The sequence below is a fragment of the Ambystoma mexicanum genome, chromosome 4p (assembly GCF_040938575.1).
Source record: "Ambystoma mexicanum isolate Mex_15411 chromosome 4p, UKY_AmexF1_1, whole genome shotgun sequence".
Classification (NCBI taxonomy): Eukaryota; Metazoa; Chordata; class Amphibia; order Caudata; family Ambystomatidae; genus Ambystoma; species Ambystoma mexicanum.
In genome coordinates this window covers 849,049,922-849,076,973 of record NC_090927.1, presented here as the reverse complement: position 1 = coordinate 849,076,973, position 27,052 = coordinate 849,049,922, and the positions used below count along the sequence as shown (strand labels likewise).

At 45.8% G+C, this 27,052-nt stretch overlaps 1 protein-coding gene across 1 annotated transcript in view; it reads right to left on the bottom strand.

Moving 5' to 3' along the window:
* The window catches only part of MMS22L (MMS22 like, DNA repair protein), a 1,233,593-nt gene that overhangs the window by 79,325 nt on the left and 1,127,216 nt on the right, over positions 1 to 27,052 (bottom strand). Inside the window, exon 23 of the mRNA XM_069606412.1 lies at positions 2,102 to 2,269. Coding sequence (XP_069462513.1) covers positions 2,102 to 2,269 — 168 coding nt within the window. The remainder of the gene's footprint in view (positions 1 to 2,101; positions 2,270 to 27,052) is intronic.

Here is a 27,052-nt window from a genome sequence, read left to right as displayed (position 1 = left end):
CAGAGCAGATCTAATTTTTACAATGGCACCCTCCACCTCAATGCAACCTGCAAGAAGGAAGGAAACCTGGGTCAATCGCAACCCTCAAACACTCGGGCGCTCACAGGAGATACCAGCTGAGGACCCTCAGCCCTAGTCCCACCCAGGGGGAATAGGGCTAGAAATACCAACTCGCCCAGACAAGAGATGTGGGTTGCAGGTAAATAAATGATATGTTGGGATAAGGCTGGCGTTTGGAAGACATTGGAAGACCAGGAGGCAGCAGGAAGAGGATGCACTGAGAACTAAGGAGGGGTTTGTCAGAAGTTAGAGAGTTTGTTTCAGCTGGAGGACTGGTGGCAGTGGTAATAGGAAGTACCTGGTAGAAGTCGGAGCAGTTTACATTTGGAGGAGGAGGTAAAGAACCTCAGAGAGATGGAGGGAGCAGATGACAGAGGCAAGGAGGGGGGAGTTGGAGCTAGAAGTAGAGAGAAGGAGGTAGTCACAGCAAGACTGAAGAGCAAAAGGGAGGCGACATCAGAGTCCAGATGCAAGACAGAAGTGATTGCGACACCAGGGGAGGGATATGGAGGAGGTAGGGAGGCAGTGAAGAAGATCTAGTAAGAAGAAATACTGTGATTAAAACCACAGCCTAGCAAGCCAAAATAGGCAGATTTCAGTGGGCCAGGTTGGCCCTGGGAAGGCCCAGACAGTGGGAGGACGAACTAGACAGGCCAGGGAGAGTACAGGTAGTTTAGAGAGGAGTAGAGTTCCACAGGCTTAACCCAGGTGCTCTAGGACAACCTCTCTCTTGCTTTTACTATCCCCTATAACAACACACAGGAGGTGATCGCTGGAAGGTTTAGAATTGAGCTCAACCTCTGGCGTTGCTCTAGGCAATCCCCCAAACCATCGTTCCTCATCTGCATAACTACTGCAGAAGGGGAAAGACCATATGCAAATCAGACTTGGTCCCACCCCAAAAGGGGCAGTCAGCCCGAACTGCTAGGTCACATCCTTTCTGCACAAAACCACAAGCATCCCTTGACATGTTTCGGCCTTGCTGGGTCTCATCAGTGAGTAGTAGCTTGGGACTCTAGGCCCAGCAGGCACAGGACCCACATCTGGGCATACTCATCCCACTCGGGGTGACTATAGCAAAACACAAGAGGCTATCGGTGGAAGGTTTAGAATTAATCTAAACCTCTGACATTGCTCTGGGCAACCCTCCAGACCATCGTTCTTAGCCTGCCAATACATTACAAAAGGGGAAGACCATATGCAAATCAGGTTTGCTCCCACCCCATATCTGGGGATTTGTGTGGTCTCGTGCAGAAGGGATGTGACCTAGCAGTTCAGGCTGGACTGCCCCTTTGGTGTGGGACAAAGCCCGATTTGCAAAAGGTCAAAGGTCTTCCCCTTTCTAAAATAGCTTGGCAGGTGAATAACGATGGTATGAGGGTTGCCCAGAGCAATTGCCAGAGATTTAAGATTAATTCTACACTTTTCAGCCATCACCTCTTTGTTTTTGCTTCACCGCCCCCTATGTCAAGGAGTCAATCAATCAGGAACTCTTTTGGAAACAGTAGCAGACCAGGAGTAGGGGACCGCAGACAGCCTGCACCTAGAGAAAAAAGAAAGAAGATTGTTGAGCAACCCAGGGAGCCAGCAGCATCAGAGCAGGGGGGTGACACAGCCTCCCAGATGCTCAAAAGACTAACAAATGAAAGCCAGAACTAGGGAGTATGGCGCTCAAAGTTTCGGGAGAGGGACTTGCACAGAGAAGGAGAGAGAAGCCCGTCCTGATTTTTATTTGCAGTGTGTTTTACTTTCACTTTTGACAGAAAAGTTTTGCGGTTTGGTCGATTCCTCATACGTAGTCCTGAATAAATATTTAAGTGTTCTTAGCATCCTCCAGGATCCCCCCTGACTGCTGTGTGAAAATGACATTGCAATAAAGACAGCCAGGCAAATTATTACATTGTGGGAAAAGCAATTTATTCATGAATGTGTCTGCAGTTGGTAAAAATAGGACACCTTAATCAGCATCACACGACTCATCTGACATGCAAGACTTCACCAATGAAGTTAAAAGCAAATAAGACCAAATCATTTAATTTACCTTTGTGCTGCATTTCTGCCAAGCCCTCGTTTGTGCTCTGAATCCTTCAAGGATTGAGTGATTGTGGGAATCAGGCTAATAACCAAAGTCTGGTCCAGGACTGCTACCATCTCCAAAATGCTGTATAGTTGGTGATCATACATTGCGCTATAATCCTGCACAAATTTCCTGCAAAACAAAGGCAGACCAATTTACATGGGGTGCATATTTCCAGTTACCAACCATTGTCTTTGAACATTCAATTTACAACATTTATTATAAAGTTAACTTGAGTTGAACCTGAAATTGGCACCTTTGCAAAGGTGGAATACAGAATTTCCCTCTCCTCACTTACAGAAGATAAAACATCCTACACCCAGCAAGGAACAAATGGAATATATAATTTGCTTTCGTCAATCAAATGTCAAACTGACATATGTGTATATACACTCACCAAACATACACAAACGCACTCTAACAAACGTACTGTGAGGAGTCAAGAGTACGATATGGACGCATAGTTGTAATGTTAGTTATTATAGACAAAACAAAAATGGTTGGAAAAATACCTATCTCACGCTATCTTTAGGAGGGTATTCAACTGCCTCAACGAAACGAAATATGCCAATTGTCAGAACGTCCAAAAGCAAAAGAGTTCTCCATCCTGTGTCCGAAATCCTACCCTGACCCTTGCATTATAAACTTATAATAATGTGAAAAGGGGTATAGTCTCTCAAGTGAGCAATCATGGTTTTACCCACAGTTTCAACACAAAGTTCCAAGTTGAAAAGATGCAAAAAGTAACAAGTAACCAAGCTCCACAATCCTCAAGAGGTTCCTCACTTGCCCAGAGTTGCTCAGCGCAAACAGTTCTTTTTCACAAAGATTTACAGTTCCCCAGTCCAAGGGGTTTGGGTCCACTCCCCTGAATTTCTCACACTCGAGGGGCACTCAGTTGCTCCTTGCCTTCATAGTTCAAACAAGCAATTTCTGTCCAAGGGGTATTAATCTCTTCCCCTGGAGGGGATGATTCACTTGCCCAAGGTTTCATTGCCTGGCATACTCTCCTTCCAGGGCTTTGTCAGCATACAATAATCCAGTTTGTTATACTTTGGGTTCGAGTCCCAGACTCACAGTTACATTGCCCGATATACTCTCCTGCCAGGGCTTTAATTTCATACACTTTAGGTGCAGGTCCTAGACACGCAGTTACACCGCCTGGTTTACTGCCAGGACCTTTCTGTTAGAGAGCTACAGAGGTATGTACTTTCCCTTGGCTCTCCTTCCCGTGGTTTCACAAATTGGGTGCAGGTCCCAGACTCTCACTCTTTATCAGGCATCGGTCTTCTCCATATTAATGTCTTTTCCTTTAATTGGGTCAGAAGCCCTTTTCTTTGAAGTTTGTTAGCTCCTATTAACTCGCTTAAGCTTCCCGCCCTCTCAATTACATCTTTTAGCTTTGCCCACAGTATGCAGTATTCGCGTGAAAGACCCTGGCATCCCACTTTTCCTTTCTGGGCTCACCAGTCTGGTTTTGCTGCTTCAGCGTCTCTCACGTTGACTCGTGGGGGCTTGCCGGCTGTCTAGGGGGGGGCGTCCTGTTTCACCTCTCCTTCTCCGTCGTCTTCTGACAGCTTCCGGATGTCCGTGACCTCAATGCAGCAGACCTCTGTTTCTTTGGCTTCCTGCTGTGATGTCTCCAGCAGTTCTCCTGCTTCGGGGGCCAGGTCACCTCTTTGCCGCACTCCCACTGGCGTTGGATTGGTAGAAGCTGTCTCCAAGCCTCCTTCCCCTTCCGCTTGTCCTTCTTTGGCGCATTTAAATGTCCCAGCACCGGCTGCTATTTTCCAACCACTAGAGCGCAGCCTTGACTTTCCAGCACCAGTAATCTTCGTCACTCCAGCCCTCTTCCTCCTCTCAGTACTGTACCATGTTTTAAACAGAGGGTAAACAAACCTTTTGGTTATTAGTCACCATTAGATGTTCTAGGGTAACATCACAATTAGCTATGGGGGCTTGTGGAATTACTAGGTTACAGTTATTCCCTAAGGGAAAAGGTGGATACCATGTCCCATCTGGTGGGTCTGTTCCCCTCACATGAAGCTAGTCTCTCCCCAGGTGGTCCTCCCTCAGATAGCCACCCCTAGGGTTAGGCTCAGGCATCCTCTGCTCTTCCCTGGCCACAGAGGAAGAGACTTTCCCCAGGGAAGGAGTGATGATAGCACTACAGTCATCACAGTACACAAATAATATTGTAGGGTGAAGACCTATAGTTAATGTGAAACCTTCAGTTCATTGAATTTCTCAGAATTTTATCATGGCCAATAAACCTGTACTCATCTGACAAAGCATTATGAACTTTCATAAAACGTTTGTTGGCCTGAGGGTAAACATCTGGACAATTTGGTTAAAATTCAGCATTGGCTGAAAAGTTATGGAGTAAACGTTTTTTATTTTTACATTGGTTTTCATATAGGATAAATGCTAAATCTTTTAACAGGCGCACAAACTGACTGCTGGATTTACATTAAATGTGTTTTGGGAGTGGCAGAACAAAACGGAGATGCAAATCCACCTATGAATTGGAGAGTTGAGCGCTCCCAGCACCGGAATCTTTATTTCCCATTATGTATTGATGCAGCAGAGGATTTTCAGAATTAAAAATTTACCATTTCTTTTTGACAATGAAATGAGGAGTGATCAGGAGTATTCAAGTACAGGAAATTACAAGATGACTAGAATTATATTAGATGGGCAAACAAGGGTGTTTACACCTACAGAGGGAATGTGGGTGGGTAAAACATTAGCATTTTGACAGGATGATAGTTTGTGGGGGTTTGAGATAGTTTTCATTTCCTCGATCGTTTTTCTGTTTTTGCAAGTATAACCGACATATTTGTGGAATTTTATGAGCAAAGCAAAAAAGTGTTTTTGAAATATTAAGAAAACATTGGGCATTGATAAAGTTAATGTTGGATAACTGCGTAATGTACGCAATGTAAGACGTTATCACGTGATAACATCCCACAAATGCTATGGTGAGGTTTAAGCAGAAAGAAACTAGAGACAGATTAACATATGGCAACATTGCCAACAAGGGTCATTGCATGATGCGTGTAGACAAACATTGTGGGATGTCATGTGGGGTGTAACCAGGGCAAATGAAGACTGCCTGAATTCAAAAGTTGCACTGCTTCAAGTTTGAACCACATGCATGAATTGTTTTGAGAGATATATTGGGCCGGAAAAGGACGCAAATAGGGGCTGCCTTTTGTAATGGACAGCACCTGATACAAGATATGGAGACTGCCTCAAAGTAAAGTTAGAGGCACCAAAAGAATGCATTGTTTTTAATTCATTATCATTTTCAACAGTCACTTGCTTCCTCGAGACATCACTGAAAATAGGAGAACTGAAGAGATACAGAGCATTGATAAAGATCAAAAGATACTGACTATTCCTTCCAAAACATGGAACATGCCCTGTGCACTACAGATATCTTCATTTTGAATAGCAGATTTACCTTTGTAAGTGAAAAATAAAACCAAAATGAACTTTGAATATTCTAATGTAAACAGAGTATTAATTTCTTCCAAAACTGTCATATTATTATACAAAGCTTTTAACAATATGGTGGATGTTATATGTACCAGTTTTCTGGTTCTTTTGTATTGGCTTGAATAACATTGGTATTTTAACTTAGCCCGACATTGATCTGACTTCAAGTTGACCCAGGTTTCACCATACACTAGTTCCCAACTTTGGAAAACTCAAAGGGGAGAATTTTGGAAAATAGACTCAAATACCAAGAAAAGAGAACTTGTGGTCTTCTGAGAGATAAACATTGGACTTAAAACCCAAGCAAATGTGACTCGTCTGAATTCTCTAGCTGGCAATAAAACCGGCCATCTGTAAGCTAATGCGAGCAGAACAAGATCTGTCACAAATGCCCAAATCAATCACTGATTAATGGCTTAGCAGAGAGTTCCCTGAAGGGCTAACTCATGAGTTATTGTGCTGGACACAAGACCAGTTAATAGTTTGAATACACTGTGGTGGGTCAGAAGGAGTCTGACTCTGAGGACAGTTCTAAATCACTTTTATTAAATAAGAAAATGGCCTAGCTTCCATATTCAAAAGGGGCTTCCCAACCCAGCTAAAGGAACTAAATGTGCTAGTCTGTCTTCAGGAAATCCCAAAGAAAGAAAAGTCCTCCGTCCAAAGCTAGTTCTACCCTGACCCTACCACTAAAACAAAACCTAAATGATTTCAGGAGATTGGCTTGATTCTCCTGGTGAAGCAGTCTTTCCGATGGCCTCTGTGTTTCAATGTCTTTATCTGCTTAGTCTTTATCCTGCAGGACTTTCATTTATAGCCTCTTGTTACTTCTTTCATTATTAACTGTAGTTCCTTCACATCACTCCGGAGTTTGATAATCTCTTTGGTGAAGTGTTTATGGCAACCTTCCTTGAAATACTTGCTCACTTGTTTGGTTGGGATATTTAGGACTCACACTGTATATTGATCCGGGATTTCTCAGCTTGCTTGGGGTTTCTGTCCCTGTTGTATTTACCCACTTATGGATTTTCTCTTCCTTTCCACTTTCTACACTTGTCTTTGCACCTCATGTTCCCTTTGTTATTAGGTTATTTGAAAGGCTTCTAAGCCAGGGTTACTCAGTCCCCTCTTTCTCAGCATTATACAGCTTTATACAGTTCTAGTTGCGTAGGTTTATGTTTAACAAATCTTCATAAGTACTGGGATGAGTGTGTCTCATCTTCTGTTGCCCTGCTGAACTCCTGCTTCACCTGCTCTCGCAGTTACCTCTCTGCTGGTTGGAGAATGTGGAAGGTTCTTGTGTTCCGTTGGTTGATCTGCTCCAGTACCTGGTCTCTCCTCTGTCTTATTCACGCCCTCGCCATTGGCTGTCCTTTTGTCCTACACAGAGGGTGTTGCTGGGAAGCTGCTCACGTTCCCAATGCCCCTCTCCTTCTCTGGGTTTGTTGGTCTCCCGTTCTTGGCTCCCCTTACGCTCTACACAGGCTTCACCTTTCAGAAGCTGCTCCCGCTTACAGTTGCCTTCCTGGAAGGTCTTGGCGTGTTCAGTTGGGCGCCCTGCCCAACACGGGCGGGATATGGTCTCACCTCCACCTGCTGTAGGACTCTGCTTTCCTGCCTTACAAAAGTTCTGCCATTGTAGGATAAGCCAGGCTCCCAGCATCTCACTTTGACCTTCAGCCGCTCTTCCAAAGTCGCAGGCTCTGACTTCTCTCTGGTCCACCTCTACCAGGCGTGCGCACGTCGCAGGACTTCCCCAGCATGGGATACTCTCTGCTTCTCCAGCATCTTCCACTTGTCCCAGTTAAGTATGTGTTTTCTCTTAAAGGGATATTTTTATTTCCCTCTTCAGGCTGGTATGTTCCAGCATTACCTTCAGCCAAACAGGTATATGGCACATTAGTCTTTGCAGCAATTAGCCCATGTGTGCTACTAGTTTAGGGAGTTCCTCATAGGAACGGGAGTCTTTGTCCCTGAAGGGCGAGTCTTTCCCAGAGAGGTCCCACGTGCCCAGATCCCTAGGGAGGGCCTTGCAGAGCGGACTCGTCTCCCTAACCTCAAAGGGGGAGGCTCCCCCCTGGGGAGAAGTGACAAATACCTTTGATTCGTCATAACACACAGTAGTTGCAATCACATGTTACATATGGAAACTATTCTGATTTACCTTTGGAACCATTCCCGGTACCGACATAGGACTGAATGTGTTTGAAAGCTAATAATCTCTCCTTTAATTGGACACCAATTTCACTTTCTCTACGATTTGTAACAATTAATAAAATGATTAATATTCATAAAATGATTAATATTCTTCACACTTAAAGTCGCACATGCAGACGTGCATCTGCAAGAGCAGATTTCAGAAATCTATATCATTAATGTGGCAGGTTTCTGCCATGAATTATAGATAGGCTTTCCATTTTCAGTTGAATCTGATAAACCCTGGAAAACAACACCAGGAGAAAAGTTGCCTCCGTGGTAACCCCCCACCCCCCACTGATGCCTTAGTGTGAGCATAGATGGGAAGAAGAGGGGGAGCAGCGTAAAAAATTGACATACAATAGCAAAAGGACCCTAACCCTACCCCCAAAAGTGTGCCTGTATGCTTTCTCCCATTGATTCCTCTTCTGTCCCACAGAACTTATTTAAAAAAAAAAAAACACTACAGGGGTGTGGCCAGGAGCCGACTGACGGGCATGACTCCCTGAATGCTCCTGACCAACCTCGCCGTCAAAGCGAATATTTGCAGTCTGAAGCCCACAATGGATAGTGTAAACCTCCAATGAGAGGCATGAATACTAGCCACTTCCGACTCGCCGGGTCTGGAGCACTGAAATTCAGTCCCCGAGGAAATATTTGCACCGAAACTTTTGTCTCGGCCTGTGGAGGGAAAACCAAGATGGCAATTGACCGATTGGAGTGCCTGAGGCTGCGAAGGGGGAGGGGTCGCACTCTCGGCAGCGGCCCAAACTTCTTTTAAAATGCCCACATCGACAGCAAACTTACAGGCAATCCGCCAGATCTTCCACACCTGACACTGCCGATGCGAGCGCTCAGGAGAGAACTACCCGCTGTATGCCCTGCACGGACTACACCATAGTACCCGCTCGCTCCGCTCACCACAAGCGTCCAGCACCCCGGAGGCTAAGAATCACCCCATCTGGTGAGTCACCAGCTGAAACGCACACAGAGCTCCCTGGCCCACGCAGCGTTTTCAACACTAGCAACCCCTCCGGTGCCCCTTCATCCCCGACTGGGGTGTGCCGTCTCCCCACACAGCCCGCGGGTTCCTGGCCGGATATACGCGCAGGTAAGCGCCATACTGAAGGGGGATCCTCCCCACCCCCTGGCTCTGGAAGCCGGGATCGCCGCCTGGAGCCACGGCAGCCCCTGAGTGGTGCGCCTCACCCTCACATGCACGCCACCCTGAGCCAGAGCTCCCTGAGGTTGTGTTGGACCTCCCACCCTGCCGCTTGCAATAAGAGCGCCTCTGCTGCACCCAAGTCCAAACGGATGCTCGAGGGACAATACACAGCGCCACTCACCAGGTAGATATAGGCGCCCCTCTGCTCCAGCACCTGCACTATAAGCCTGACCCTGCGGGGTCTGGGTTTGGGAGCACCCCCAACTCACAGCTCCTGCCGGCCCGGCTGGAACACGCCCAGAGGCAGAGAGGGTTACTACACCTCGGGCACACTCATCCAGAGTTTAAAACACTGAAGCATGGAGCCAAAACTCGGCCGCACCTATGATATATTAGCCCGCACAACCATCCCAGTGTGGAGACAAATAAGTCGAGACTGAGCACAGGCTTACATCCACCCGGATTAGCAGGGGAATAAACACAGAGCCAGGGTGCCATGCACTGTGAAGCAACACTAATATACTCAACGAATTAACCTCTATCTGGGGCACACCACAGCCACGCAAGCACAAAGAGTGAGCAACTCTGATCTGCACCAACTAATGACACTGGGGCAAGACAGTGGCAGAGCAATGCGAGCCTTGTAAAGGCAAGAACCCCAGACAGAAAATATTAAAAGGGAACAAATCCGTCCACATCAAGAGGCGGAAAGCACGCCAACTGAGGCGCCTGCGGATCACAGTCAACAAGACACGATACGCAAAACCAACAGCTTCAGCTGGGTAAAATATGAGGCCCAATGGAGCGGAAGAGGGAAGGGACACCTGGACCACAGCCCGCGCCCTGCGCGGACCCACCTCCTGCAACACCATTAACCATTTTATTCACCAAAGACCCCAAGGATTAAACTGCCCCTCATCAGGAGACAGCGGCTAAACAAGCACGAACAGCAAGCAGCACCCACGCCAGCTCCGAAGACCGTACGACCCAGAACAAGCAGAAGCCCCACCCTCTCATTCAGAGACAGCCGGAGCACTATCTGGGGGCTGAACCGGGAGAGCCCCACCATGTGAATATCAACTATGATCACTGGAGGATACACTCCACCTAAGTGTCGCGGAACCCAACTTGCCAACTTGGGAACTCTGTCCCCTCACAATCAGCTCACCTTCCCGCTGGGGCCACCATGGCGAAAAGTGGTAAAGCTTCAAAGCAAGCGGACATTGCAACAATGATGAACAACCCCACTCAGCATCAGGGGGCAACCACGCCCTGGAGGAGCAGGAGGCTGACCAATTTGCCACTAAATCAGATCCCAAAGACCTATTATCTGCGCTCACCAAAGAAATCCAAAAAGGCACCGGCGAGGTAACCAGAAAAATCTCATCACTGGACAAACGAGTCAAGGAAGTGGAAAAGCTCACCGAAGGGGTCGAGACAGCCTATGCGACAACACGTTTGAGCTGGAGCGCATCCTGGACAGTATCGCAGCCTTAGAAGCCAGATGCGACGCACTCGAAGCCAAGCAGGAGAAAGCAGAGAACCGCTCACGCCGAAATAATATCCGCCTTCGAGGGATACCCACCGCAATAACCGACACAGAGCTTGAGAGCTTCACCAAAGACCTGTTTAGGTTTATGATAACATTACCAGACAGCTCCCCCTTAAAAATTGACAGAGTCCATCGCACCGCACCAAGACAAGCAACAACATCACCGATGGACGTCCTTGCCCAAATTAATTTCTTCAAAGTCATGTAGGAGATAATGAGGGAGGCTAGATCCTCAAAGCAAATCATCTTCAGAGGAGCATCCATCTCCCTATATCAAGACCTAGCGAGCACAACACTCCAGAAACGCAGAGCCCTCCGAAACCTAACAGAATGGCTGCAAGAACGGAAAGTGCAATATTGCTGGAGCTTCCCTACCGCTTTGAACTTCACATGGGAGGGGACCCACAGACAGATCAGCAACCAAAAAGCGGCGGACTGCTTCCTGGGAAAGGGATCTACTGACGAGGGCTCTGAGCCAGACATACAATCTCAATCACAAACCAGATCATCTGGGCCAGCAGACGCTGCAGGCCCCGCGTCCGCCGGAGGCGTCCTGACCCAAGCTGACACTGCTAGACCTGACTATCACTTCTTTGTCTCCATGGAAGGTTAGTGCCACACCTCTCTGCACATCCTCTTAGCACTTGAGTGCTCCTACAGCTCTCAGAGCCCTGACCCAGCATGGCAGGGACAATTTTATACCCACGGGAGGGATCCCTATGCACGCATCAGGGAGCATAATAATACATTAACCTTAACCCAGCACTCCCTACGGCCATGGCACATATCAGGTTGTTCCTCCCCATCGGGGTTCCAGATGTAATTTCCACTACTCTCAAACCGCAATAAGTAGACAGCGGGGTTGGTCAGCAACCTCGCAGATGAGCTTTGTGGTCTCATCCTTAATGTTTTTGGGGAGTAGAGGGGGAATAGTTAAGGGGACCGAGAACAGTTCAGAATCCCAGATCTCCCAGTTAGTAACTAAGTTCTGCACACAGACACCATCAGACATGGCACACCGACATTTATACACAGGAACTCCTCAGAGACCCCTTTCTAATCGCACTGCACTGACGATCCGTGCTAAATCTACTCCCACGGCTCACAGGCCCGGACAACACTAGGAATGTCCGCATCCTGACCTGGAATGTCCAAGGTCTTAACTCACCTAGGAAGCGCAAATCGGTGGAGAACAGGCTAGTGGCAATAAATGCGGAAACTCACATTTTGGCAATGGATGAGCACCGAATCAAATTTAAACGCTTTAAAAGGGCCTACTTCTCGTGCGGGGGCGAGAAGAAGCCGGGGTGTCGATCCTCTTAAGTGATTAGTTCCCTTTACACAATCCCTCAGTCAAAAAGGACACGACAGGCAGATATCTGCTACGAGGACAAATCGCTGAGCAACCAATCACCATTGCAGGGATCTCTGCCCCCAATACAGGCCAGGATAAGTTCCTACTGGAGCTACTCTCGACACTGCTAACATTCACTACGGGATACCTTCTCATCAGGGGTGACTTTAACACAGCTCCTGACCCCGCAAGGGATAAGACTGCCCCCGTCCAATTCGGACTTCACCCGGGCCCTGGCCTTATCTAGATTATTAAGGGAATCAGGCACTGTTGACGCATGGAGAGTGGTTAATCCAGAGAGCCGCGATTACACCTACTTCTCCAACGTACATGGGGGACACTCCCAAATTGACCTCCTGCTAACCACGAGTGCATTATTCTCCTGCCTAACCCAACCCACCCCCCCAAATACTGGAAGCTTAAAAACTCCCTCCTACTAGACCAGGTAATTAGGGGCGAGGTGGAAGACGCCTTGATCAATTACTTCAAAGAAAACACCAACCCCGAAACCACAGTAGGGATAGTATGGGAGGCTATGAAGCAGCTAATAAGAGGAGTGCTCATCAGCTCTGCCGCCGAACAATTCCGGATTTCCAAGCTACACACATCGGCCCTGGAATCCAAGATTTTCACTCTAGAGGAGGAACTAAAGGCCCAGTATTCCAGGAGGGCAGATACGGAACAAAAAAAGGCCAGGTGAGCCCTGGAGATGCACTGGGCCGACCGCACTGCTAAGGCGCTCACGTATACAAAGCAATTTTATTATCATAAAAGTAACAAGGCTAATCGTATACTGGCATATAAATTACAGAAGTCACACAGCCGGAACAATATTGTTCGCCTCAGACGGGAAAGTCAAATATACCACCCCAGACATAACAGATTTTAGTGAACCATCACAGATCCATTACGACAGGCGCGCCTTCATCTCCAGAAGAGCTAGCCCAGCAGCACCACTACCTCCAGTCCTTCTGCTCTCCGTCTGTCGCCAGCCCCCTAGAATCCCTGGAGGCCCGATCTCCTCAGAGGAGATCTTAGAAGCTATACAATCCTTAAAGAATACCGCCCCAGGCCCTGACAGGCTGACAACTAAATTCTACAAAACATTCGCACACATCCTAACCCCCAGCTAACACTGCTATTTAACTCTTTCCTGAATACTAAGAGTGACAAAATCTATGGCTGAATCAACTACCATCTTAATCCTAAAACCAGGGAGGGACCCAGAGCAAGCAACCTCATACAGGCCAATAACAATTATGAACACAGAGGGGAAAATTTACTCCAGGTGCTAGCACCCAGACTAGGCGGGGTTCTCCCCGAACTAATATCCAAAGATCAGACAGGCTTCATCCCGGGCAGAGGCACACACGATAATATCAGGAGAACATTAAATCTTATAGAATCTGCCAATAGAATGGGGGTAGGGCTAATGATCATCTCCGTAGACGCGCATAAAGCATTTGATTTGGTAAATTGGGACTACATTTGAAACACACACATGGGGTTAGGCCACAACTTTATAAAATGAACTATGGCAAATTACGCAATCCCATCTACACAGCTTCGAATCAATGGCATCAAATCAGAGGCCATTCCTATATCTAGAGGCACACGCCAGTGCTGCCCGCTATCTCCCCTGGTGTTTGCTCTATCCATGGAGCCGTTTGCCGAAAGGATCTGGCAAAACCCAAACAGAGAGATCACCGTGGGAGGGACAGAATATAAAACTGCACTGTATGCAGATGTTGTGCTCTTAACCATCACCAACCCTGCAAACCCTGCTGGAGGAGCTTGAAGCCTTTGGGGCAGTCTCCTGTTTTAAGGTGAGCTATGATAAGTCCTCAGCCTTGCCGATCAACCTAACAAAGCGTTAAAGGGAACAAACACAGCCCTGAACTCCCCATCCGATGGGCCGGCTCCACGACTGAATACCTAGGGGACCGCATTCCCGTAGCCAGTGCCCAGATCTATAAACACAACTTTCCACAATTATTCAAAGACCTCCATACAGACCTGAAGCGTTGGAATGACCAAGAAATCTCTTGGCTGGGCCGAATAGCGGCAGTAAAGATGAACATGCTCCCGAGGCTACTCGAACAGTGCCTGGCGCTCCCAACTCATATTCCAGAGGGGAACCTTAACTCCCTACAGCGGGAAATCATGAAGTTTATATGGAGGGGGAAAAGACAGCGCATCGCAAAGAAAATTATGACCCGCACCCGACACTTGGGTGGCCTGGGAGCCCTGGACATATTATGATACAGGCGAGCAGCCCAACTATCGCACGCCTTCACTTTTTTCCCGCACCGCGGATCGCCCATGCTGGCTGCAACTAGAGGAGGCATGGTGTAAGCCACCCCTGTCCGATCTACTGCACATTCAAACTTGGAAAGCTCCCCCTGCCCTAAACCCATTACCAGCAACATGCAATACAGTGGAAAACTGGAAAGCAGCCGCCAGGAAATGGGGAATTACGAGCTTGCTGGGCCGACTGATGCCAATATGGGACAATCCAGGATTCTCTCCAGGTCTCTGTAACCGCAGTTTCGCCATCTGGAAGGCTGGTGGCCTCTGGAAGATTTCGGACTTCCTTGAGGGAGGTCACCCCCTCTCAATCGAGGACTGCAAAGCAAAGTTCAAAATTTCTGAGGAGGAAAGATTTCATTACTCACAGATCCGCCATTGGATCTCCCAGCGAATCATTAAAGAACAGGGCTCCAGAAACCTAACACCTCTAGAGCTCACACTAACAACACCCTGGAGGGGGAACATCTCTGCCCTCTACAAACTCCTGGAAAAATCAAAGCCAGAAGTGAAGGAGAGAACATCTTCACTTGCCCCTTAGTTGCTACCAGGCAGTGTTGTGGAATTGTCGGGATATTGGCAATCACCACACTAGCTGAGTTGTGGACATTGGCAGATGCACTGGCCGTATGAGTGGTAAGGGAGGACAGATGTGGTTGTGTGGGAGGCTGGTGGAGGTGGGGGCGAGATGTGAAAGGGATCTTGAATGCCGGACGGGTCAAGGTCAGGACAGAAGAGCAGGTGTGCCCCCGCACCCCATCTGGGGAGATTCTGCAAGCCCAACACATCAATTCAGGATAGAGATGCCAACTAACCAATTCCACTAACAATTTCCCCCCTCGCATACACCTCTCAAACTCCAAACCAAACACAACCACAATTCTACAGCACAACAAACCGCACAAACTTCACTACATTGCAACAACAAAACAAAAAACACACAGACTCGCACAACAGTTCATGACGACTACCGACCGGAAACACCCCAGGCCCAGCCAACGGACCCACCGCGCTGAGGCCGCCAACAGCACATCAGTGCTTTTTTGCACTTTTCCAGCTTCCTCCCACTAACTCACCCTACCTTCCTCTTTCAGAGCTTCCAGAGCGCCCGGGGACCACACCGGTGGTGATAGTGCGCGGTACAAATGTCCTTCGAGAGAAATTAAAACACGCAACCATCGAGAAAATAAAGATTCTCAGGAGTACACAAAAGTAACTGACCATCCACGATCTTCACGCCAAAAACTTCGCTCTCCACCGAAAAAATCAATCAATACTACCGCCCTGGACCGAAAACCGAGTACCAGCAGAGCGGCCCAGAAACAAGAAATTACTCGGTCTGCTAAAGGTTCTGATAACCTAAACCCAATGCTCAAGATAACAAAAGCTTCCGAGACGCTCGCCAGACCCAAACATCTAAAAGAAGACCTAAAGCTTCAAAGAATAGTCCAGAACGAGTTCCGCCTTGCGGCAGCAACTCCACCCTCAAGCTCGTCTCTGCACTCCCTTTGGTCGTGGCTGCCGAAAGCCTTGAAGTCAAACCAACAAAAATAGCCATTCGAGAAAATGATCCACAGCAACGCACCTGACAGTCGGAACCCGAACGGTCAAGACCAAATACAAATGTGTTCATGGAACACACAAGGTTTTCTTCACTTAACAGCACCGGGTTCCACAAACTTAACTGATTACGATATTATCTGTTTACAAGAGACATGGCTTCTTCACTCTCCAGTCCTTGATGGCTACGAGATTCATACAGTGTTGGCCAAGAAAGGGCCTTTAGGCCGCCCAACAGCAGGTCTTCTGATTGCAATCCGAAGTGGACGAGGCCTAATCGATTCACAAAAACTAAAGGAAAACCATTTCATGCTGATGGTAAAGCTAAACTGGGTAACAAGAGATGGAAAATCGAACAAAATACTGACAAAGACATTAATAGCCGTCACTATTTACTGGAACCCTGCCACCATTGAATGCGCCAAATTTATCAGCATAATTGAACAAGAGTTGGATTGGGCGCAAGTAACACATCAAAAATCATGTAGTTTTATGTGGAGACCTTAATATCACCTGTCAATCCTCTGTTGATGCAACGGGATCTAAATTGAAAAAACCACCAACTGACCAGAGGTCAATTAAATGGCAAAACCTTATGAAGTCCAGATCTTTCGACAACTTGGACCAAGTTTTCTCCGACCCAAACAGACTACCAACCTGGGAAAGAGCGAAATCGAATTCCACAATTGATCATATCTTTATCACGTTCTTTATTACTGCACACCAATTCTTTTAAAGTGATCAAAACAAGGGAAAGCGATCATAACCTCCTTGAAACTACTTGGTTTTCAAATTCACCGTCAAACCACACCATGAGCGCAGATATCGAAGTTACCACGCAAGGAACAAGACTCAGGATAACTGAAAAGGCAATAACCACTATAACAGCACTATACAAAGACTGCAGCAATCAATCTCCTAGGACGGACGTGGACTACACACCACTATTGACCACCTTTAGAGTCCCACAAAGAAAAAAGAAGACAACTACATCAGACCAAAATCATATTTATGACAAATTGATCTCCGAAAAAAAGAGAGCTGAGAAAAACAAAAAGACAAGCTCGGAAACTTGATTTGCCACAGTCCTCCGTCATCATCAAAGCCGCTGTCAAAACCTACAAATATTGGCTAAGGGGCCATCGCCACAAGCTTTATCAACAAGATGCAGAAGATATCCTTAAGGCTATTACTGGCAACCATGCCAGAGACTTTTGGTCCCTGCTTCATTCAACAACGCCAGGCGCCCGGCCATGTCAATTAAATGGAATTGGCCAATCCGCATGGGAAGCTCACTTCAGAACCCTCTTTAAGAGTACCACAACCGTAGCTCCTACGACGGATAACAATGACACTCCTTGGATCTGTTTGGACAACATTGAAGATATCACAGCTTTAATCAAAAAGTTAAAACCATCACATGCTCCTGGCCCTGATGGCATCACGAACCTCGACTTGAAATCCCATCCTGAAGTCTGGTCACCTCTCCTGAGCCAAATCTTCAGACGCTGTTCTGCCACAAAATCCATCCCACCATCGTGGACATGCGCAAATGTAGTGCCTATCTACAAAAAGGGAAACAGGTCAGACCCAGTCAGCTATCGCCCCATCGCCCTCCTCGACCCAATAGGCAAGTTCTTTGGGTCTCTACTCCTAAAACACTTCACCACTTGGGCCAATGAAGCTCTGTGCCAAGACAAACTACAAACTGGTTTTAAAAAGAACTTGGGGACAAACGCCAACATCTTAATACTGAGCGCTCTCAAAAGCAAAATCTTGGAGGGACGTCCACGTCTATTCCTCGCCTTTGTCGACCTTACACAGGCGTTCGACAAAGTGGATCGCGATAGATTGTGGCAGAAACTCGACTTATGGAAGTGTCCTCCCGACATACTCTACCCAATCAGAGCTCTCTACTCCAATACTTCCATGCAGGTACGCCTCAACCAACAAGGAGCTCTAACAGAGGAAATAACTACGGCCAGAGGTGTTAAACAGGGCTGCCCTCTGGCCCCGGCACTGTTTAGTCTTATTTAGGCGACTTTCAAGAAACTGAAAAAGTGGTCCGATATTTCCCCCCTAAACTAGGAGGAGACCAGATTAGTCGTCTTCTCTATGCTGACGACCTAATCCTTTTGGATAACACCCCAATAGGCCTACAACGCCAACTCACAAACCTACAACAATACATGATGGCAAACAACTTGGAAATCAACGAATCAAAAACAAAGATGATGGTTATCGAGAAATTTCCAAAAAAGAAAGCCACATTACCTCTAATACTAGGCTCGACCATATTAAAGTCTCCAGCTTTAAATATCTTGGAGTTATCCTAGACAGCTCGCTCAGACAAAAAGCGATGCAAGAGGCCTTGTACGCAAAAACCACCAAATTGGCCACACAAGGAAAAGCAATTGACATCAAATTTGGCAGATTCTCAATCATCCCTGTACGAGACTTCTACAAAAAGAAAGTCATTCCATCCTTGACATATGGCGTCGACGCAATGCCGAACCTCCCCCCAGAACTGTGGCCAAAACTAGAAGCTACTTTCTGGAGATCAGTCCTTGGTCTCCCAAAAACAACTCCGATAACACTAATCAGACGCAAACTTAGTCGGTCATCTCTAAAATCAACTACTGACTGCAACAGTGTTTTGTTGTACCGGAAATGCATACAGAAAGACGCCCCATACGCTTATCAACTGATAAGCGAAGAAATTCGGCACCTGTCAAATGCTCTCTCGATGGGAAACCAAAATCTTGACCATCTTAGACTCAGTCGCCTGCAACACGGAAGAACTTATCACCAATCCAGTCAGAGTCACTAAAAAAAAAAATCAAAGAACTGGACTGGATCAATACCAACGAAACTGCTACTAAGTATAAACTTACTAGCCATCTTCCTCCCTTCTCCAAGAAACTAGATTCTATAACCGTACCTGAAACTATTCCCAAACAGATTGGCGCAAAACTACTTCTTGAAAATCCGACTGAATCTTCTGGAAACCAACGAAATTCTGGCGATTAGAAAGCTATCTTCGACCAGCTGCTGCCGTTTCTGCAATCCTGCCGCGGCCAAGGAAACCATACGACAGTTACTTCTGAACTGTCCTGCGACGACAGATATTCGCCGCACTTATCTGAAAGACATTTTCTCAAACTTCACCCTTCAAGACGAAGAATTGTGTTGGAACAAATTGCTAGACGGTGATAAACAGACATGGCAGCTAGCTACAATAAACATCATGAAACACATTCTCAACGTGCTCCTCCCGATGCAGATCTAACGCAATGTTCCACCGGCATCCTTGAAACAATTCTTCTTCTTCTTTTAGACCTTCTTTCGTCCCGCAGGCACGCAGGACAGTTCAACATGTTTCACGAGCACCTCGATATCTTGTTAAAAAATCTATAAAGATTATATACAAAAAAAAAAAATGTCCTTTAACATTAACATATATGACCAACTGGGAAAAACACTTGGGGCGCCCTGTGGCCCCAGCAGCATGGAACAGAATACGGACAAGGCTTCACAAAGGCACCCAATGCATCACCAACAGGGAGAGAGGGTACAAGGTGTGCTACAGGTACTACATCACGCCGACACAGCTGCATAAATACGGTTCCAGCCCCTCCTGAACTGCTGGAGAGGATGCCCCGAGAGGGATCACTATTCAACCTCCTTTGGGAATGTCCGAAAGCAGCACATTACTGGAGAGGTGTACTGAGCCATATTTAATCAATCACCCGACTCTTCATCCCATGGGACCCCGGAATTATTCTCCGGAAAGCTCCACCCCACCAACCCTTGAATAATCAGAGCACCATGCCATGCAAAGAATGAATTGTGCGTATTATGATTTGCCAATACTAAGGTCTGTTTACCATGTTAAAAAAACGAATAAAATATCTATGTTGAAAATAAACAAAAAAACACTACACATTGTATAATGCATTGTTTTCTTTGTAAGAAAAAATTGTGTGTATGTGTGGGTCAGTGGTCAGGGGCTACTTTGAGGAACTGTGGACAAATGTCAGCATTTGCCCATTATCAAGTATTTGTATTCACAAACAATGGTTTAACATGGATGTTTGTTACTCCATTTGTCCTCACAGACCCTCTTTTTCTCCTCCCTCGAATGTAGAATTTGAATAAGACATTTATATTAAGTATTTGCCAGTGAATAGGTGCTACTTTGAGCAATTGTAGCCAATTTTGAGCCTTTTAATGTGACCCTGAAATCAAGTACCCAGCAAATCCTACCCATCTCAAAATTTGCCACAATTCCTCAAAATAACCCCAGACTAGTCGCACGGATGAATAGATTTTTCAGCATACATATTTGTGCCTGCCAAGCTGTCTTTGTGGCTATTTCAATATATGTAGTGTTGGACATCCTTTTTTCTAAAATTAAATATTTGCTAGTGGACAGGGACTGTTTAGAGAAATTGCAGCCAGCCATCTTTTCGCCATTTTTTCCGAGCACACATTCAGTTTACCACACTTCCTCTAAACAGCCCCCGACCTCAGACAAATACTTTCTTTTACAAATCAAAACAGTAACATTGTAATTGCATTCATGTTCACAGGCTCTTCGCTTCTGTTCCTGCATACATGTTGAGGTAGGCAAACACCAGGTGAGAGGGAGGTGGGTGTCTAAGGAGTTGGCGACAAAGTAAATTGCACAGTAGTGTTACACTTTTAAGGCCCTTCATACTCCAGTTCATTGAGGCCGTGCTAACCCTCCCTAGTCTCGACTTGAAAACCTGCGCAAAACTATGACTAAGCCATATTTTGTGGCACCTAAGGCTTGAAAGTACATTTACAAAACTCAGAATGCATTATTTATTCTCACGCTGCTTTGCATTCTGTTACATTCAGGCTTCTGTTCAAGATGGGGGAAAACAAAGCTACTATCCTCTTTTTGCTTAACATATTTATAGAAGGATGCATAGGTTTGTCGGAGTAGTTTATTATGATTCGTGCACGAAGTGCTCTTGAAAGACAAAAACACATCTTTCTACCAACTAGAGCCAGGAAGATATAGGTGATCAAAATTCTATGTTTCAGACTGGGCTCAAATCCCTCCATCACTGCTTAACTGAGGTGTGTGATTTTATGCAAATCAATTTAGATCACTGACTAATCTGTGAAAAGAAGTCCCTAGAACAGACTCTATACACATAATCTAGAAACACAATGTCCCACTCATTCTATTGCTCCAGGAATAACAGTGACCATTCACAGAGCACCTGGAGACCATTACAATGGCAGCGCAGCACAGTATAAATGAACACACCATAATATATAATGCACAGGACACATTTTGCTTTGTTGATACTATCAAGTATCAAAAGCCTCATGTCACTTTCTGTGATTTCATACTGATGTCAATACATATACAAATTAGGGCCCCCTGCACGTCCTTTTGTCACACAGGCTTTCACACATCTTAGAACCTGCCCTGGATATTGATAAAAGGCATCATTCTATACACAAAATTGCCTACATCCCCTTTCCATGTGCATCGCATCACCTTGCATCTGTTGCCGGCTTTATCGAAAGCAGTGGGCTACCCCTTTTGAAAGAATGTTCCCCCCAATAGCCTATCCATTGAGAATATTGTATATCCCATGATATTTCTACTCTAAAAAGTATGCATGTTAATAAACACGTTTTTCATAAACACAGGTGCCTGGCAGTATTTTCTGCAAAAATATATACACACTGATCTACAAAGATTGTTACTTTTTGTGAAAACATATGAATGAAAGAAGTCCCCTTTTTTCTCATGTCAAAATTATAGAAATTATAATCATCCAGTGAAGATTGGGTGTGTGTATTCATACATATGTATGGGACAATCATAGTTTGATATAAATATGACATAAGCATTGGCCTTCTGGATACTTTAAATTGTGTGTGCACAGGGTGGATAGGATTTGGTACTTTAGAATAGCTACAGGAAAGAACGGTCCCTATTGGATGAATGCTGAAGATGGATATTATCTGATGAAGGCCTCGTCCATGAGGGATCTTGAACCAAATGAATCTGAAGCAGACCTGCTTTTTCCTCAAAAAGGGGGGCCGGGGTCAGGAGAAGCCTGCCGAAAGACTTCCCTGGGAACACTTGAGGGTTTCTGTTGGCTACATGCCCTTTAAGAGTTATCCAAATCCAGTAAAAAATTAACCCAAATGAAGTGATAGCTGTTCTCTAGCCATACTTTTCATATTTCTGTTACGGAACAGAAAAAGGGGTGGTTTGTGAATGTGTTACAAAAATAACTTTATTTTCCATTCAAAACCCCAGTGCAATCTCACATTAGGTGAGATTTTAATTCAATCCAACTTAAAATGCATATCTGATCTGTGTGTGCAGTGATCTAGGGAACACTGCTGTACATTTGGTGCATTGCTATTAAAATCATAGTCTCATTAAACTGTATCCAACGTGTTTTCACAGAAATAGTTAACATTGGGCTGTGATAGGATAATGTCCACAGCAGAGCCTAATGAGGATGTATTTGATAATGTGTGGTTGATGTAGGCAATAGCTATTTAATAAGGAATGGGAAATGAGAGCATTTTAATGTATACTTTCTACAACCATAAAAATGATGCAAATGTAAATCACATATATCCCCTCATTCTTCAAACTACACTATGGGACTCAATTAGTGAGTTGAGAGGGGAGGTAAACATATACCTGTTTAATAAAATCCTAAAACCCTTCTCCAATGTTCAGTGGGTTAACCGAAATTCAGTGCGCTCTGAATCATTAACAGCTTCCCTAACCAAAAACCTGCAGAATTCTAATGCAAGCGATTGTAAGCATATTTTAAACTGTAGACACGCTTGTAGCCCACAGCAGCATATTTACATGGGAGGCATGAGTCATGCTACAGTTCCCTGGTAACAGCATTTGTTCGTAATGTTTTGGGAAGGCAAAAGTCCTGTGTGTTATGTGCAAGTGTGACTTCATAGCATATTAGAGAAGTGGCACATTTAAACCGAATGGCTGGTAAGCAGCAGAGTTACAATTAGAATTATTTCATTATTCAGACTTCAATATGTACACCGAATTGATTATGCAAAGGAACGCTGCTGTGTGAGAAATAGTGAGTTTCATGAAGGCAGGTTAATTTCATTTTTTGTCAACAAGCTGCCTGTGATTGTGTAATATTGAGGTGACTTTCCCCTCCATAAGGTTTGGGGACCTACTTTGCTTTGATCAAACCACCTATTTCTTGCCCCGAATTTTGACATGTGACTGTATAACTAGGAGGCCGGAGATCAAGATGTCAACTTGATGTAGTATATATTAATCCACCAACAGTCACATAATTCTCCCTATACAGCACCTCGGAGACCTCACCACCACCACTCCCAAATACGGAGTGCTCTCCTCGTGCCATTGAAAGCCCAGTTCTCCCTACACTGCACCACCCCTACTGTAAGAGGGAACAACATCGACATTGCAGGATTAATGTTAAGCCCAGAATATTGTCCAAACTCGAGTAGATCTGTCAGAACGGGCTTCAGGTTCCAGGTTCGCTTCTGGGTCTTTGATAAAAAAGATCATATCGTCGGCATACAACGAGATCACCACCCGATGTGTTAACAGGCCAATCCCCCTGTGACTATGCCTAGACCTAATCAACTCTGCCAGTAGCTCTATCACCAAGGTAAACAGGAAGAAGAAGAGGGGACACCCCTGCCTTGTCCTTGGTCCCCCTTCACGCCCTTTGACATGAGGGGGCCAGCCTAGCTATGAGACCCTTAGCCAGTATTTTATTATCCAGATTTATAAGAGAAATCTGGTCTATAAAAGTGCCCTAGTTATGAGAATACACAGAGGGGTTCTCAGCCCGTACCAGATATTTTTAAAGACCAGGACCCACAATAATGACCTGCCTCCTGTTCGTTGGCTTAACCATCTCCGAAGAATCCCTTTTCTCTGAAATGTGTGCATGAAACCTCACTTTCACAGCTCTAAGCTCACTCACCGGCAAGATATCTAGTGCATTGAAGTAATGAGCTGCATTTATTTGCACCAGGTACGCTTTCACATGCCTCAGACAGTGGACACTCTTGTTACGCTCACCTGGCTCCCACAGGGCCGTCGGTCGGACCCGGACTGCTGCGGCCTCCACCCATGTGATGCGTAGTTCAGCGATGACTGGCTGGATCTGCCCTCCAATTCTTGTCTGCTTGACCCGTAGAAATATTCTCCTACAAGTGGAGAGATGGATTTAGCCACTTGTGGATTGAAGTGATAGCATCCCCACTGTCCTCCCCACTAATCACCTCTGAAGTGCCCTCTCAGCAATCTCACCTTATATTCTTCAAGGATGAGCCCTCCATCCTGCGAAGTACGCAGGGGCGCGTTGATGACCAGTTACTTCACTGGCCTGAAGATATTGGAAGATTGTAGACGAATCCTGACTCCAAAAGGTCCTGGCGAAGAGCCGTAAGTATATAGTTCGTAAGAGTTCAAAATGTCTGGAATTCACTCCTGTCCAATTCCTCTTTTATCTTGCAGCTTTGACCCAATAAGAAGATTGACAGCTGAAAGCGCTCCGGTAAAGTCTGTGTTACCCAACACTGTCCGGTAAATAATGCCAAGGGTTAAACTTGCTGCTTTCTCCTTTTCTTACAGGTGCGGCAAAAGAAGATGTGGCATGCTGATGAATAATACCTCCGGTGGTAAAATCAGGTAAGCATATGGCGGATAAAGAGATTGTCTCTCTCTGTTCTTTCTGCTCACCTTGTTGTTTCTTGTCCCCCTTATGTGCCGGAATTCGACGATGTAAAGATGGAGACAGCGCCGGATCGAAGAGATGCTGCGTGGAACGGTGAGTATGGCGCGGCGCTGCTGCTGGCGATGCAACGTGTTTAAAACAAAGTCTTTCCTCAGGTTTGAAGATGCAATGCATCCGGGATCAGGTAAGAAATCAGGTAATACTCTTGTTCTAACCTTTGCTTCTTTCCTTCTTTCTAGGGGCTCCAGGTTCGAGGCGGGCGTGGCAGAAGGCTGGATGCTGCTGCTGGCACGGTGAACGTTACGCTGCTGGATGCAGAATAACGCGAAGCGTGTGCTGCTCTTCGGGCGTGGTTTAAATAGCCTCCAAAGTAGTCCCAGGTAGATATTCCTCCCCAACCAAACCAGAGTAACAAAATAGTCCCTAAGGTAAATTAGTCCCTTCCAGGCCTCACATGGGCTTGGATCTTCTTGCAGCATGGTCTGCATCAGGTAAGTGTGCACCTATGAGCCTGGCGCCTATGGCGCCAGGACTGATGTCCCGTATGAGCCTGGCGCCATAGGCGCCAGGACTGAACCCAGGCAGCCCCTAGCAGGGGTGACTGAGTTTTCTCAAGGCAACATGATGCCTGCTCCCGGGGATGATGGACGTGGTCTGGATGCCCGGGGGTATGCATCATGACACTCTGGTTTGTATCATTAAAAACCAAGTACTGAATCAACTGATGGGGCAGTTCAGCTTTAGCATTGCCCTAAGTCAGAGCCAGTGAAATACAGGCTGAGCTGAGAAAATATTGCTAATGAACTCACATCCCAGACCCAAGTGGACACCAAAAAATTAGAGGCCCCATGGGAAAAGTCCCAAAACCCTTAAAAACAATTTCCCACCACTTCAATTGGATTGACATTGCTGTGACCCCACAGCTCCATGTCATAGTTAGCGACTGAAGCCACTATTTATGGCCAAATCAGCTTGTTTCATTTTGAACATACCAATGGCTCTAGCCACCGCCCAATAGCTTGCTTGTATCTCACGGTCTGTTAAGCCACATGGGGATCAGAAGAAACATTTGGCGAAAACCTAACTCTGAGGTACTCAAAATCAACATTTGGCGAAAACCTAACTCTGAGGTACTCAAAATCATTGATTCTAGGAATTAAAGCGTCCTTACTATACATTGCTGAAACCGTCAGTGGGTGCTGCCCCTTATAACCCACCATAACAGCTGAATTTTGGGTATTGACTTTTAGATCCAAGGAGTGCATAAATAGATTGTAACCTTGAATAAGCGTATGCAACGCTCGAGGCATACGTGCCAAAAGTACTGTATCGCGAGGGTCGGCAGGGCTCTATTACCCAGCCTAGGTACATCAGGGGTGGAATTTAACAAGTGCTCATATAAAGCATTGATGTATAGACAAAAGAGCAGGGGCCCCAGGACACAGCCATGGTGCACCCTGTTAAGTATTTCAATCAGGCGATATACCCTGGTCTCAGCTGAGTATGCAGCGCACAACCAAAATGCTTATTTTATTATATATAGGTTCAATATTTTGCACACCACTCATATCACACCCCTTTACAAATACCCCAGGTCACTATGGACCAGGAATCAGGCTGGTTGGTAAAGGTACTATTTATTTATTTAAAATTCAAATCAAACATACTTTTTAATAGGGAGCAGCAATCACCAATGTGGTGACGATAACAGATAAGAAGGTACGTAATGCACTTAAATTCACTCTTTAGCAACACAGATAGAAAACACCAGAGAAAAGAACACTTTTGGCTTGTTTGGAGAGATAGCACTTAAGTTAGGATTTCCCCCTGCAATATTCCTCAACCCACAAATAAGCAATTCTAAACAGATATAAGGAAGCAGCAGGTAATCGGGAATAAGGAATAGAAAACAGAATTCAAATCCAACCTTCCCTCCCCAAACGAGAGAAAACTGGATTTGAAACCCTACTGTTTAAAATGACATTTCGGAAATGGATGAATAAAACACTGAAAATGTGCAAAAATCGTTAAATCAGTACAAGTTTCTATGGGAGCAACGTAAAGAAATGGCGCTTAGCAGGATAAATCAAGACAATGTTACAAGTTATTAAGGGAAGGATAGAATGGTTTAGAGATTGGGAAAGAACAAGGCAAGGTATGCTATGGTTTTCTATGATTCCTATTAATACTCACAGTCCACTTTAATTTAGGATTTTGGACCTTCAAGGGTTCTGGTCATCACACGGATTGGGTCTAACCCAGGACAGCTAGGGAAATCTGGCAGAACAGGATCAGCTGGGCCGGTCTGGCCACCGGACTGCACTGGACTGGCCCTTCTGGTTACTGGATACTACAGATCAGTGGGATGCCGAGTCTGGAGCATGCATGCATTTAGTAGCAGAAAACCATGCTGGATCAGGACGATTCCCTTGGGTTTTTGGGATTTTTAGAATTTGTGGCCTTGCTGAAAAGGGGTTCAGCAATGCAAAGAACTTGGCTTTGCAATTAAAATCTG